Source organism: Galeopterus variegatus, unplaced genomic scaffold (genome assembly GCF_000696425.1).
Source record: "Galeopterus variegatus unplaced genomic scaffold, G_variegatus-3.0.2 Scaffold5698, whole genome shotgun sequence".
Taxonomy (NCBI): domain Eukaryota; kingdom Metazoa; phylum Chordata; class Mammalia; order Dermoptera; family Cynocephalidae; genus Galeopterus; species Galeopterus variegatus.
The window spans coordinates 99168-115073 of NW_007731809.1; the positions used below are offsets into that span (position 1 = coordinate 99168).

A 15906-nucleotide genomic window follows, 5' to 3' on the forward strand; every position below is an offset into this window, starting at 1 on the left:
GAAGCAATGTGGCTGCTTTCACAGATACAACTTCAGATGTTGACCTTTGTCTCTGAAGAATAGCATGTCAAATCTCCTTTCTGTGCTTGTCCTATTGATTAGCTCAGAGACTGTCAAGGGATTGCTTTGCTAACATGGCAAGGCCTCTGGTTTACATACTGGACCAGGTTTAGGTTACTGCTGTTGAGAGGAGGGGGGTCCTCTGACGCTTGTTTGCACCTGACCCTCCTCTGGATGGAGAAGCTTGGCTGTTAGAAGTGGAAAGAGAGAGCCGAGCTCCAGGGCCCATTTGACATGGGTTGTCTCTCTCTCCTGTTAGGGTGGAATTTACATGTTTCAACTTGTGGACACGTATGCTGCCTCCTATGCCCTCGTCATCATTGCCATTTTTGAGCTCGTGGGGATCTCCTATGTGTACGGTAAGGGCATCACCATTCCTGCTGTGGAGTAGTGCTTTAGTGTGGGTAAGGCATTCACAGCAAGCAGGTTTTCCATATTTAACGAGATACTGAAAGGATTTAATTGCAGCTATTTTGGGAACATAAGAGAGCTGTACCTTTATTCCCAGGCTTTCCTCAGAACCACTGTGATCATATTTAGTACAGAAACTAAAGGTGGCTGATGGCAGAACAGAAATCTCTGTATCAGAGCCCCTAGGACTTGGACGCCCCTTCGGGTGTGGTTTGGCATGCAAACAGTTAATTCCTGTGGCCAGTGGCCGGATAAGGGAGATGGAGTGCTATCTTGCAGGAGTGAAATTATTTCTTGGTCTTGGTAGCTGCAGTGCCCATGCAGTCTGAGGTGAAGGGTGGCTTCACAGCTGGTCCCTGGATACTACAGTGAGAACAGACACCACTCGGCTCATCGAGCCTTAGGAAACTTTATTAGCACTATGGGAGCCTGTGATACAATATCTCAAGCTCAGATTTTCCCAGGAATAAACTCCCAGTTCCCTTACAGTTTAGCCGTCCTACCATAACTATAGTAACCTGCACCCCATGATCAGTGGGATTATTATCAAGAACAACAGGAAGGGTGAGCCATCAGATGCCATCCAGATTTTCCCAGGAATAAACTCCCAGTTCCCTTACAGTTTAGCCGTCCTACCATAACTATAGCAACCTGCACCCCATGATCAGTGGGATTATTATCAAGAACAACAGGAAGGGTGAGCCATCAGATGCCATCCTTGCCCTTTGTGTAGAGGTGTTTATCCTTGGGGTTTCACTGGGGGATCCCTGGCCCCTGTATACACTGCCAGTCAGCAGAAGGAAGTGCCATTTGATTCAAGCCACTGCTGACTTCTTTGTTTCTGGAAGTTTGCTCGGAGCTATCCCTAGAATAAGGCCTCCCTAACAGAGATAAAGCTGCCATGGCAGATAGCAGGAAAATGAAAATTTCCAGTTCAGCCTAACTGTATTTCAAACCCCAAAAGACAGAGCAACGTGCTCTAAGCTAAAAGGAAATACAAGATGTCACTTGGATTGCAGGATATGAGTAAGGGAGAAATGCACCATCTGGAGACCAAAGGAAGAGGGACCCAGGCCAGAAGGGTCTGCAGAACTCTGCCCTTTAAACTGGGGTCCAGCAAAGCTCACCCTAACCACCAGGTATCCTTGATGTTAGCATCTTGCTTTTAATTTAATTGTTAGCCTCCAACCCAACAGGTGCTCAAAGGCTTCTTGCTTTCCTGCAAAATTCATTAAAATAAAGAGGGGTGGATGGGAATCAAGTTGTAAAAAGGAAACCTCATGTGTAAAACTGGAGCACCCCAGAAACAGGAAGATACTGCAATCATTTTTGGTTATTGGTGGAAGGGAATTTGTCTCCGACTGGAGATCACATCCACACTACAGGAAGAATTTAGTTTCTGGCAAGAAAAGTGGGCAGGCAGGCCAGCTGTCCTGATGAGATCAGAGACCAAGCTGCCAGCACTTTTGGCTGATAAGACAGTCTGGTCCCTGCAGTGATGCTGAGAAGGAAGACCTGCTGTCAGAGTTAGGGTAAGACTTCAAAGTGCTTTCTACCTGAGTGCAGTGGCAGAAACTCAAGTGAAATGAGTTTTCTCCACAGTGAATCTTAACTTTCTTCCTAGATACCGGAAGCCTTGCTTGCCAGGAGAGGCAAGGAGAGGGCTCAGAGGTCCTCCTTTGGAAAATCAGCCCATGGTGGGTGCACATGTAAGATGAGGTCACCAGATGGTCCTCTGGTGAAGTCAGGAAAGCACTTCAATTACAGCACTGGCCCAGTTGCACGTACCCATCTCATTGACCTCCTCTGCTATCTATGTCCTAACTGCTAATTGCCACAAAAGCCCATTTGCACAGTTCTTTCCTGTGAAACAGGGCTATTCAGTGTGGTTTAAAAGCACTATTAAAATAGAAACCTTTGAACATTTCTGTTTTTAGAAGTTAAATAACTGCCCCCCCCCCAATCTGGTAGTAGATTTCTTGGTTTTGAAGGAAAAAATAAATCAGTATCTGAGCTATGCTAATTGTTGTAAGGAAGTACCCAGGAAATCCCCTGGTCTCTAAAAGTACTGATGCTGGGCCAGCCTCCAGAAGCAGGTTGACTCTGTGCTGAGCTCAGGTTGAACTTGACTTCTGCAGTGTCAGATGTGGATGTGAACCTCTGATTTGGACCTGGATGGAATTTTAAGAAGTGAATCTCAGGAAGAAATAGTTGAAATAAACTAACATAATTGTTAGGGATGAAAGAAAATGCCTGCACAAATGTGTAAATTATGCCCCAGAGGAAAGTGCATTTTTTATTGAGATAGTGAAGCCCCAAACCAGTGCAAGGTTAGTTTAAGACAGTTGAACATGAATCTGTGAAGAATGAAAATGAAACTGACTTATTTGGTGCACAGAATTTAAAAAATAAGCAAGTGAGTTGCAGAGATTTGTGTTTTCTTCTTGCTTCTAATAGTCTCTAAATTCTAGAGAATGTCATTCAAACACTTGAAATAGGATGGGTACAGTTTTCAAGTTTTGTCTTAGATTAAAATAGCTTGATCTATGTTCACATGTCAACATACCTCAGAGGCTAACAGCTGGGTTTGAGACATCCAGGTTCAAAAGTGGAACTCCCTGAGTTTGGTGTAGAAGTGAGCCCTTTAATAGACTTTTACCTAAGTAGAGTCACTTTGTAAAAGTGATTTGCATTTTCCTGGGAGCCATCACAGGGACCTTCTGGCTGGGGGAACAATGATTGAACAGTCACTGCCAAGACCTCTCGATACCACATGTGACATGGTCTCAATCTGTTTTCCACTTCTGTCAACTGCTTGTTTCACGTCCCTCTCCCCAGACTGTTTCTGTCCACATCCTTGTGTGGCACGTTAGAGTCACACCAGGCAACGGCTTCTAGATGATGGAATATGTCTGTCTTTAGTTCCTGTTGCCCATCCCGCTGGCTGAACTCGGCAAGGTTTTTTTAAGCCCCAAAGAAAATAAAACAAGAGAAACAAAACAAAACAAAAACAAACGAATAGTTCTCCCAGAACTCTACAAACTCAATCTTATTTTTTTCCTCCATAACCTCACCCACCGGAGGTCCATTTTCACTTATGTTTTTGGGTGAAATGTCACTGTATCCACATCCTGTTTCAGGGCGTAAGTTCCCCAGCTCCATTTGCTGAGGTTCAGTAAATATTAGGAATGAGAGGCTTCAGTCCCTGAATAATCACACAGGTAAATGTATGTGAGTAAATAAACGGGCACTTATTCAATGCTCACTGTATGCCCTGTGTGCTCCTAGGAAAGTGGGGAGGGTAGGGGTAGTTTCCTACATTGATGGAACTTGCTGACTAGCTACCGAGGAAGATCAAACATGTAAAATGTTGAGAAGGTCAGTGCTAAGTAGTGAATCCCTAGCTACACTGTATGCCCTGTGTGCTCCTAGGAAAGTGGGGAGGGTAGGGGTAGTTTCCTACATTGATAGAACTTGCTGACTAGCTACCGAGGAAGATCAAACATGTAAAATGTTGAGAAGGTCAGTGCTAAGTAGTGAATCCCTAGCTGTGAGCCCAGTTGCTGCCCAGAGATGGGTATCTTAGAGATACAAGAATATAAAAGAAGTAAACACTAAGATGTAGGGAGTGTTAATCTTACTTGATTACCAACCAAGGAAGAGAGAACTTGAGTCAACATAGAGGAATTTGGCCCTGAGGGGTGGGGTCTTCACATTACCTATAAAAGAATAACTTGGGCATTTACTTGTCCATAGGTGTACAAAGCACTGGAGATGCAATTTGTGGGACCTACTGTAAAATAAAAATGAAGTGCCTTATTAAAAAATTATTAAGAATTTCAAAATGGGCAGGAGGAGAGCATTAAACCAGATGCAACACCCTTCTGAGCACAGTGCTCTGTGTGACCACACAGCTCGTGAGCCAGGAAGCTGGCCCCGGCCATGCAGGAGGGACAGCAGCCCCCATGAAGACTACGTCCAGATAAAGGGCAGGGGTGCAGCTTATAAGGGCAAAAGCCACAGCATTGCACACAGGGAAGTGAGTGGTCAGTCAAAGCAAGTCCTACACTTCCCAGTCCAGAGTTGGTCAGTTGTATGGAATTTGTTACAGCTGATTTCTGCACTTCACATCTGTTTGTTGAGTCCAAAAGAGTGACCACACACTTGCCATCTTTGTTTCCTGCCTGTTGTTTTTCTGCTAATTCAGACTAGTCTTTGAGAAGCTGCTCAGATCCCTTTTGGGGCCTGACTATTTGCATCTTAACCCCTCCAGGCTCAAGGTCAGGCAGCAGGCAAGTCTCTTGTCTATGCTCAAGGCTCCATGAACAATTTCCTTATCATGAGTTAGGCTTCGAAGCCAAGATGGATTTGGATCTGTGGAAAGAACAGAGCAGGTAGGGGAAGCCATATAAACACAGGCCTAATATGAAGACAGCTGTTGGTTCAGAAAAGTACTCAGGTGGGGATGAGGTTATGAGCCGGGGCATGGGAGGGCTGGGGCTGGATGGGAGTTAGAGCAAGTCAGAGGCTGCAGGGCCTGGAGGACTGGACTCTGGGCACAGGGCCGAAGACTTGCCTGGAGGCTCCCAGCTGTGCCCCTGGGCTGCATCTGCAGCGACAGCCTGCAAGTTGGCAGAACAGGCAGAGCAATCACAGGAGCTGCAACTATCAGAGGCAGAGGCCAGGTGTTCAGAGCCATTGTGTGAGGTCCAGGGAGGAAGATGACTTTCCAGGGTTCAAACTGGCCCAGAACTCAAGCCTTTTCACTCTCTGTCCTGAGACTGCACCTCTGCATCAAGCTCCTGCTTACTGAAGATTGCACACCTGTCATCCATTCTTTTCTGTAGCTTGAGGTCCTGCTCTTTGTCCTCTTTGGGGAAGTTGAGCACTTTTACCTCTAACCCCTCCTCCTGTAGGGTGCTGACCATATGTCTTCCTCAGGTCTAACCTTGAGCTCTATCACATCAGTGTCCCCAGTCAAGCCACACATCACCATCTTTTGGGGATGGTTTAGTGGAGAGGAACAACTTGGCAACAAGATTGATGCTGATACAGAAATTTTAGAATTTTTTTTTTTTTAAAGAACTGAGATCTGCTTTTGGTGTTTTGTGTATGTTTATAATAGCCTCAACTTTGACTTCTATCTCTTCGGTTCTCCCCCCAACACTTGTGTCAATGGGCCCAGTGTCAAGAGGCCACTTACTTGAAGGTGTTTGATAAAATACTACAGGAAACAAACAAGCAAACACATCCAGAGATGGTCAGGCCAACTGCTCAAAGCATGCCATTCTTGCCTATAGACCCCAGGAAGCAACCTGGAGCCACCTTGCATCAGGCCTGACCTCCCCTAAGAGCTCATTTGGCCCAGTCCCCTCATTAAACCAGGAAAAACTCAGAGAGGTGGAATGCCTTCCCTAAGGTCACACAGTGAGTTACAGGCAGAACTGGGGTCCAACTCTTGGATCCAACTCCCAGTCTAGTGCTCTTGCCACTGTACACATTTGTGGTTGACCACTACTAGACTTACCTTAAAGTAGAGCGGGAAGCTCAGCTGCATCCTGAGAAATTTCAGGGTGATTTGAGAGGTGGCCCTTGGTGAATCGCCAAGACTGTTCCCAGCACAGACCACTCTATAGCACACTTGGGACCTGGCTGTCCTCTGTGATGGCTACTGTCGGGGGGCTGGAGATTCAGTTTAGAGGGCTGGCTGACATCCTGGGTCTGAGTTTGGCAGGAAGTAGAAGCAAATTTAAGGAGATGAGGGCCATGAGAGGTCTCAATTATTTTGATGGTCATGGCTAGAGTGGACTTTTTTGGGTAAATTTTAAAATCAAAGTATAATGTACACACAAGAGGGCTGGCCTGTGGCTCACTTGGGAGAGTGTGGTGCTGACAACACCAAGTCAAGGGTTAAGACTTACTGGTCATTAAAAAAAAAATATATACACGAGAGTGTGGTGCTGACAACACCAAGTCAAGGGTTAAGACTTACTGGTCATTAAAAAAAAAAAATATACACACACACACACACACACACACACACACACAAGAAGGAGCATATATATATTTTTTCCATTGTAAATTCCTTTTTATTTATTTCTTTTAAAAATTGGTTATTGACAAATGATAATTGTATGTATTTTGGGGGTACAAAGTGAGGAAGACGGCAGTCCTTTGAGTTCCCACAAAGTGGGCAACAGCCACTTGGAATTTATGTTGGTTTTTGACTGACATTATCATCTTACACAAAACAAAGATAAATGGTCTCCCTGGAAGAGTGTCACTGGGAGGATGAGGGACAAAAAACAATGTACAGTGACTTTTGCTCTAAATTCCAAGGCTTTTGTAATACACTCTGCTTATTGACCAGGATCTTAATTGGTTTTGCCAGAGTTGTTGCTAACACTGGGAGGATGAGGGACAAAAAACAATGTACAGTGACTTTTGCTCTAAATTCCAAGGCTTTCGTAATACACTCTGCTTATTGACCAGGATCTTAATTGGTTTTGCCAGAGTTGTTGCTAACCACACAAGGTCACCTCAGAAAACAGCCACATATGTGAATATGCCAGGCTGTGGCAGTGCTGAGATGCCTGGGCTGGGCTGGAACTGAGCTTTTTAGATGTCGCCATGGGCTGACATTTTTGAACCTCACTGCAGAGAATATTTAATATCTATTTAAATGTTCAGTCTGCCCTAATCTTCCTGGCAGTGAGTCATTTGTCTGATGGTTCTCTGCATAATAGGGATCAGGATGACACCTAGCGCTTGAGTGAGGGGCTCCGGTGCCTGTCCCCGGCCCCTGCCTCACCCCCTGCACTGCACCTCATACTCTCTGTTTGTCTATTTGTAGGCTTGCAAAGATTCTGTGAAGATATAGAGATGATGATTGGATTCCAGCCCAACATTTTCTGGAAAGTCTGCTGGGCATTTGTAACTCCAACCATTTTAACTGTAAGGATTGCGTGCTTTATCAAGCAGATGGTACCTTGCATGTGTATGTGGTGTTTTACATGTAAACACTGGGAAGCTGGTGGGATGGGTATTATCCTTGCCTTTCAGATGAAGAAACTGAGGTTCAGAGAGGTGAAACGTCTTTCCTAAAGGTGCCTAGCTGGTCAGGTGCAGAGCTGAAACTCATGCATGGGTCTTTGGAGCATTTCCTATGCTCCTGTGGAATTTTCCTATGGAATATTTCCTATTATATCAGTCTGTCTCATGTATTGATACCAAATAACAATCCCAGCCAACATTTGCTACTTGCTAACCACATTCTAGGCTCTGTTCACAGTGCTTTGTGTGTATTTCTTCATTTCTCCCTCACAGTAGCTCTTTAAAGCGGGCATTATAATCACCTCCATTTTACAGATAGGGAAACTGAAGCAAGAGCTTGTGTGATTTGCCTAGCATTGCACACCTAACAATTAGCAGCAGCCTGGGTTCGAACCCAGGCAGTCTGGCTCCAGAACACATGCTCTTAACCACTACTCAATATAGCCTCTGTACAACTAATATAGCATTAATTAGACTTTTATTGTTCCTTTCTTTTGCTTTTGAACACTATCTTGTCATTCTCAAGTGTGATGAGGACATTTGGGATCATCTGACATTCATCTCTTTAAAGTTCAGAGTCCTTCATGTGTCAGTAAATGCACATAAGGACTTACATTCATATCTTGTCACTTTGTTATTGTGCCATAAGCTGCCAGCTTTGGTCTGCTCTGCTCTCCAAGCACAGTAATTGATGGAGAGCTTGCCTTTCTCCCGCCTCCTCTGGCTTGTTGTGGGTGTCACATTGCCAAGGACAGAGAAAGTTGTCTGTAATTCCTGATGGGCCCAATAGGTGGCACTAGAAACCAGATTAAGACCCTCATTTTAAAACACAGTAAGTACCAGCTTCTCTAAAGGAGAACAAGTCAGGATGAAAGTACAACTGCAAAGAAAATGTATATTTTTCTTTTTTATACTCTCACAGAGAAAGTTTTAATCAAAACACCTCAATTTCTTTCTGAAAAGCTGGAGGTTTGGCCAGAAAAAACATTCAGCTATATCTCCTTCTGCTTGGACACAAACATCGTATGGAGGCCCACATTCGTACCCATATTTTAGAGGCTGTAATTTGTCTGAAAATCCCACCAAATTTCGGACATGAAAGTTGAAAAGGATTAAGACAGGCTTGCAATCTCTTGAATGCAGGACTGAAATGTGTATGAAGAACCAATTAGGATTTTCCTAACTGGTGGGAGGGATTGGTCTGTCAAGCGCCTTCTGCATACAGAGACACTCTGGCCTCTGGTGTTCCCTGTCTCTGCCGAGCATCACTGTTTTCCCCAGTTATGACTACTCTTGATTTATTCTTGGCTGAAACAAAAGTTAGAGTCTGTCCTAGATTCTGCCTTCCTTTCTTCCTGTCCTAGAAGAGATTAAGTTTCAGAGAATTTTATTATATTCTGCAGACACATATCACATGGTAATAATCAGCATTACTATTTATTCATGTCTATTATGAAGTAGGCACTTTACAAACATTGTTTCTGAAGTTATCAATCACTCTGCCTGGTGGGTGATTCTTTCCCCATTTTACAGATCTGTGCACTGAGGATTGGAGAGGTTAAGGAACTTGCCGAAGGCCACAGGGCTTGCAGGTGGCAGAGCCAAGAATTGAATCCAGGGCTGTCTAGGCTTCAAGCTTGTGCTCTAGTACATTTCTAAAAAACCCAGTGCTTTCATACCCAAGTGAAGTTTGGACAGTTTTGGATTAAAATAGTCCTAATCTTCTCTATGAGTGGAATGTCTGGGAAGAGGAATTCTAGGGAATTGTTGCATTTTTTGAGAAAGTTCCTTAACTATGCTGTGCTTTACTTGATTTCCATATAAAACTCATGTCAGAAAGTTGTGGAGAGGTCCCAGAGAATATCCTGAACCAGAGTTCCCTTCTGTGTTGTTTGGGAACTAGGGACAATTAGAAGTGGTTAATTGCCAACCAATGAGTGTCTCTCCAGTGCCTTCTTTGGCTGCCATCAGCAAAAGGTCAGGGTAGCCCTGACTTAGTGGCTAAATTATCATCTCTCATGGACAAGCCCATCTGAGGGCAGGGTTTTTTCCAAGCTGACTTGACAGAGGGAAATTTATTGCAACCAGTTTGCACAGATGAGTTTCATGTGATATTTGCACAACCAACACTTATTTTTTGCCTTTTGCCCTTCTGTAAAATGGATATTTGTGGTGTGCAGGAATAGGCTAAGATTATGGGTTTAAATTACTTAGGAGCCCGTGAAATAAAATTGATCATTTTTATATGTGCCTTTGTGGATTTATAGAGCTATAAATATTCTCCATGCAATTATTATATACATAGTCAGGTCACGTTACTGAGTTATGCACACACATAAGCAGATGTATTGCTATTTATACAGTAAATGAAATGGAGGAGCTTACCATAATTACATTAGGCCATACTTCCAATGGACTAGTTAATAAAGCTTATAACTCTAGGGGCAAATGTTTAAAAAGGGGCCTAGAGTAGGTATCTCTTTCCATAGGAGCATTTTTTTTCCAACAGTTGTCTTCAGGCTCATGTTGCTTTGAATCAATATATTGAATTATTGTTGCTTGAAATAACCACTTGCCCCGGCAGCCTGGGCTTTGCAGCAATAATATACATGCCTTACATTAGCATAGTGCTTCACACTTTTCCAAAACACTTCCATGTATTATCTTTCCTGACATAATTCCCTCTAATAATTTTTGGGCAGTTATTTTACAGCTTAAGATAGGACCCAAGAGAGGTGGGGAGGGGAAAAGACTTATGTGGGTAGATTATTCTAGGTTGATGTTGCCATAGGCAGAGTGAATGCAGGTGCCACATAATTTTCAATGAAACTCCCTCCCCACTTCACCCCAAAGGCTTGGCTAGAGCAGTTAGAATAGAACCTTTGCTCCATCTTTTTAGGTGCCTGTTTTCCGCACACGCATTCCTTGTTTCTCTTTGGCTGCATTGGCCAAGTCTTCAGAGGGGTTCTCGTGGTTGTTTCCAGCTGAAGTGTGCAGTGACAGGAGATAATGGGCAGAAAATAAATCATTACCTCTCTTAAAATGGAGGGGGGACTCGAGTAAGTACCAGACTACCGTTCGCAGAAAACCCCTGTGTTGTATACACAGTGTGAAATATATCCATTTTATGGCAGAGAAGCCTGAGCCATAAAGGTCCCTTAGCTAATTAGCAGAAGAGCCAAGATTGGCTTTCTGGTCTCTGGGCTCTCAGCTCATTGTTTGGTGGTGACGCCTGTTCACCTTGAGTCATTTGAGGGGGAGCTGGGCATCCATTCTCTTTGTCCCAGAACTTTTTATAGGACCACACTTCTGGCTCAGTCAATGCTTGGGGGCCACACTAGGTCTCACTCAGCCAGCTTTAGAGGCAGCTCCTGGAAGTGGGCCATTCCTCATTCAAGGAGAAAGCAAATTAGACTCAATTTAAAAAAAATAAAGTACATAAACTTAACGGGTTTCCTTCTTATAACAAAAGCTTGATTATCCATTGTAGAAAGTACAGACAACCCCTTAAAAACACCCTCCCCCCGCCTGCACACATTAGTCACCTTGATGTACATTCTCTACATGTGTCTTCCCAGCCCGTCATTGCTCAGTTCCCAGGGGACGACAGATGCACAGTCAGCAGCTAAGTGTGTGTCATCTCCATCTCTTTGAAATTCACTATCTTCATTTGGAAAGTGGATTAATCCTAGGCATAAAATGAGGTAACAGATATGAAAGCACAAAGTCATAACAGGGGTTTAATACATGAATAATTCACATCAGCACCCTAACGTACATGTCTCTTTTTTCTTCCCAGTTTATCCTTTGCTTCAGCTTTTACCAGTGGGAGCCCATGACCTATGGCTCCTACCGCTACCCTAACTGGTCCATGGTGCTTGGATGGCTAATGCTCGCCTGTTCTGTTATCTGGATCCCAATTATGTTTGTGATAAAAATGCATCTGGCCCCTGGCAGATTTATTGAGGTAATTCTATCCATTTCTCTCCCCTCCACCCCCTCCTAAGGGAGAGCTCCTGAAAGCTTTCCTTAGAAAGCTCTGTGCATTAAAAAACAGAAGATTCAGTAAACTTACTCGAGGGGGAGACTTGGTGATTAAGTGATTACAGTTGCCACTGTTTCTATTAAACCCATTTTTATTACACATTATTCCTCTAATGGAGGGGTTCAGCCAATCCACAGGCTGAGATGTTATTATGCTATTCATCAGTGTGGTGACAGCTCTGGGGAATGAATGATCAAGTGTCTGCTCTTTCTCCTCCTCACCCCTCACCCACAGTTTAAATCTCAGTGTTTGGTTTTTAACCGCATATCTGATTCCCCCTTTCCTGAGGTTCCTCTCTGTCCAAGCCTCCTCCCTCCCAAACATCTATTACCATTAAATTTAAAATCACTACCCCCTCCTGTGGTGCTGTGTTAGAGATGGCTGAGGGATCCAAGCTGATTAAAACGTCACTATTCCTGAAGAATGTAATGAGAGTCCTAGGACATGGATGGTATGAGGCGAGACTTGTCTGTCTTTGTCAATTAGCCCTTGCTGGGCCCATTTCCCATTTGTGATGCAAAGAAACCCCACCTTTACTCCAGAGTGGATGGGAAGGGGACTGCCATGTGTTGAGCCACTAGTGAAGTGTGGTCAGGCTTTTGATATTTATGAGAAGTCACTTGCTCAGGTGTGCTAGGAATTGATCAGCCCTGCCTCTGCCTTGAAGGTCCAGGGATCTGGCATTTTTGACTAGACCAGTGCTACTGAGTATTTGATCTAGGGACCAGCAGCATCAGCATCACCTGGCAGCTTGTTGGAAATGCAAATTGTTAGGCTCCAGGCAGCTCCACTGAACCTAAATCTCGGCAAAGTGGGACCCTGGCATCTGTAATTTAATAAGCCCCTGATGCACGCTGAAGTTTAAGAAGCACTGGACTAGACCAAGGTGAAGAAACACCTGCCAATAGAGGGCAGAGAACAGCATATGGGCTTTGCTCTAGGTCAGCCAGGTTGAAAAAGGGAGAGTCCTCTGGAGCATCCAGAGCTCCAGAAGGGAGAAGCCCAGTGGGAATAAGGTGTGAGTAAGTGCACAGCATAAAGCCCACTTGGCAGGAGGGAGCTTTTGTTTTCATTGGACCGACGATGGTCAAGGGAGGTAGGGGCATCCTCTTCCCGAAGCTTATTCCAGTTTGCATCCTTAAGAAATTCTGTTTGTTATCCCCTTGAGATAAATTACTGTGGCCCCATTGACCTGCAGGGATGGCCCCAGGTATACCTCCTCCCCAACTGGCACAGAGATCTCTTTCCCTCTGAACAGAACCTGGTTTAGCCTCTGCTACTTTTGTCTTATGCTGAAATCCTCTAAACTGATGAGTCGGCTACATAAATTTATTATGGTTGATTTGGGACACAAAGGTTGCAAACTGATGATTAAGGGGAGATTAAACTAACAGCTATAAGAACCAGCTTCACTTTAATAGGTAATAAACATATAATTGTTCCCTCTTATGTAGTCAGAAATATGTTTTCTCTCCTTTTTGCTAGAAAATGTTCCAGTAAAATTATGTTTTCCATAAAAATTTCAGTTGAAGGATTAGAGACATTCCCATTTTTTTAGCTTGTCCACAAGAACCCACATGGCTGAACCAAATCAGAAATGTATATTTTTGTCAACAGATAATTAAAATCTTTGCTCACTCTTGGCAATGTGTCTTTGGGGTTGGTCCCTTCCCCCCCGTTTCATTTATATGCTTTTGGGAAATATGATAAGCAAAATCCAATTATTTGGTTGTAGCAACCCACTGTTGAGACTATAGAACAAAAGTAATTGAGCACATGTCTTTTGCAGACTGTGTTTGGCAGTGGAGAGACAAGCTTATGGATTCTCTTCATTTGGAGGGAAAAAATGTATAATTAAAATCTGGGCCCTTTATCCACTATTAATCTTGTGCAAGGCAAACACAGAGCAATTCTAATGTTGCTTGAAGGGTGATGTAAATAATTTGAAGTGAACCAACCTAAGTCTCCTCTTTAAAGTCCCTTGCCCACTTTATTATTAGGGCTGATCTGCCTAACTGCCTCTCTTGATCGGGGGCTCCTTGGCTCAAGTAGAGGCTCTGGCAAATGTGGTCACAAACAGTTTGGGGATGGGTGGGTGGTCCCTAGGGAAGGAAGGTGCATTATTTCTGTGACCATGTGTGTCTTTGGCTTCTTTGCAGAGGCTGAAGTTGGTGTGCTCCCCACAGCCAGACTGGGGCCCATTCTTAGCTCAACACCGCGGGGAACGCTACAAGAACATGATCGACCCCCTGGGAACCTCTTCCCTGGGACTCAAACTGCCAGTGAAGGATTTGGAACTGGGCACCCAGTGCTAGTCCAATGGCGTGGGATGGTCCAGATTTGATTCTGTTTTCCTCTCTGCTTCCCTCTAATGTTTTCCCCAGCTTTCCTCCCATTTTTCTTCTTCTTTCTCCCCACATCTCGGTTCATATCTGTGCATGGGAGTGGTTACATAGAAAAGTAGGACATAGTGTCCCATGTTATGGTGGACAGCCAGACAGACTACCTGAAACACTGTTTACCTGTGTCCATGGTGTCAGTTTCTGGTTGGGGTGGTGCCTTGAGTATGTGCTCTACCCGGCATGGGTGGATCAACCAGATGGACGTTGGTAGATATGTGTGGTTTGGACATTAGAGAAATACCCACAGTGTGTTGTCATTAGGTGGTGCCAGTAAGAATGGCATATATAGAATGGCAGAATTGCAAGACTTAATTTGGACTCATCAGCATTGTAGAGCTGAGCTGAGCAAGGTAGTGATTTTGTTCAGATGCAAAAAGTTCAGAACGGGGTATGTTTAAGAGTCAGCAATGGTCAGAAAATGTTTTGGATGAAAGACAAGACTGGTAGATTTGATCACCACTGAGGTTGTGGTAAGTTCATATTTCCAGTCACAGTTGGGGTATGTTTCCTTCACTTGGACCAACTGTCCTAAGTGTACCATGAACTCAGATGCTTCACTCTGCACACTGAGTCTGAATGAAGTGTCGGTTCTTTTCCCTCAATCATCTTTTTTTAAAAAAAAATTATATTTGCACATTTGTGAGCTATTTTGGCCATATCCTTCACCTCTGCACAAGAAGCCATCACCTATAATTTGTGCCTAATTTTGTACGTTCATAGTACACTTCCTTTCTAATTTCTACATGACATTCAGTACCGTGGTTTGATGTCATGATCCTGTGTTTCTTTTCCTCTAAATGTCTGTAGATACCTTGTCTTTAAACCTCTGGGAAAGCAAGACTTATCCTGGTTCTGTCTATATATTTTATATATATATATAAGACACAAACTCTTAAAAGACAGATTAACTTCTCAATTTTTACTCTTAACTTTTTCATTCACAGTAAATGCCAATTGTGGTCATAGAAAAGTCAAAGAAATAGAAAGCAACCACAATATTCACTGCACTGGTAGTACATTTTAGGTCACTGTATTTACAGAAATTTCTGATAAATACAGCTTAGGTAAGTAGCAAGTGAACCAATTAAGACTATAGCTTTTAAGACTCCATTTAGCCAATTCAATTTTAAGAGTTCCCTATCCACAGTACTCATTGTAACCGCACTCTAATGAGAGTGAATCATGTCTGCAGAGAGTGGCGAAGCCATAACATTTATAATCTTCTTGTATCCTGAACATGTGTATGTGAAATTTTAAAAATGTGATATGTGTTCATGTAGTGTGTACTCGTAGTGGTGTTTTCTGTCCTTATAAATATCTAATGAACCACTGTAGAGATGGTGAGTTTAGAATAGTGTAGTCTGGATTTTTTTTCCTTACAGTAATAATATCTAAACCTAAAATTGTTTCCTTCAGGGGAGACTGTTTTAATCATTTTCTTATTCATTTGTTTTCATATTACAGGGTCTCAGGCAAAGTTTTCAGTTCAGATCTTGTATATTGATGTGACATTTTCATTCTGTTTAACAACAATGAACCGTACCAACAGACTTTAATGTAACATTTTTTGAAAAATGACTTCATTTGTAACAAAAAGTCTCAATTCATTTTACTGAGCTCTCCCTTTTCTAGGGCGATTATCATTGCCATTTGCCAACACCGATGGGAACTTCCAGTTTTCCGGAGTAGCCTGTGAAAGGTTTTAGGAAAGGAAACAAAGATGGTTTTTGAGCTTTAGAGTTTCATGTCTTTTGTCTGCAGTGTATGTTTGTTCTTCCTCTTTCTTGTTTTCCCTTTTCCTGTCTCTCAAAGCTAGAACTTGCTAGAATCTATCACAGACATCAAACCCCGAGCTTCCCCTAAACTTAGCTTTAGGAAACTGAGATGTGGCCCCATCTGGTCCCAGTGTCTCCTTTCATAACCTGTCTGCCATTA

The 15906-nt window shown here is 43.3% G+C and overlaps 1 protein-coding gene across 1 annotated transcript in view; it reads left to right on the forward strand.

The window, feature by feature from the left end:
* The window catches only part of SLC6A5 (solute carrier family 6 (neurotransmitter transporter), member 5), a 52941-nt gene extending 39057 nt beyond the window's left edge, over positions 1-13884 (forward strand). The window contains exons 11-14 of the mRNA XM_008589860.1: positions 320-419; positions 7325-7425; positions 11324-11491; positions 13729-13884. Of these exons, the coding sequence (XP_008588082.1) occupies positions 320-419; positions 7325-7425; positions 11324-11491; positions 13729-13884 (525 nt within the window). The remainder of the gene's footprint in view (positions 1-319; positions 420-7324; positions 7426-11323; positions 11492-13728) is intronic.
* Positions 13885-15906: the final 2022 nt, after the last annotated feature.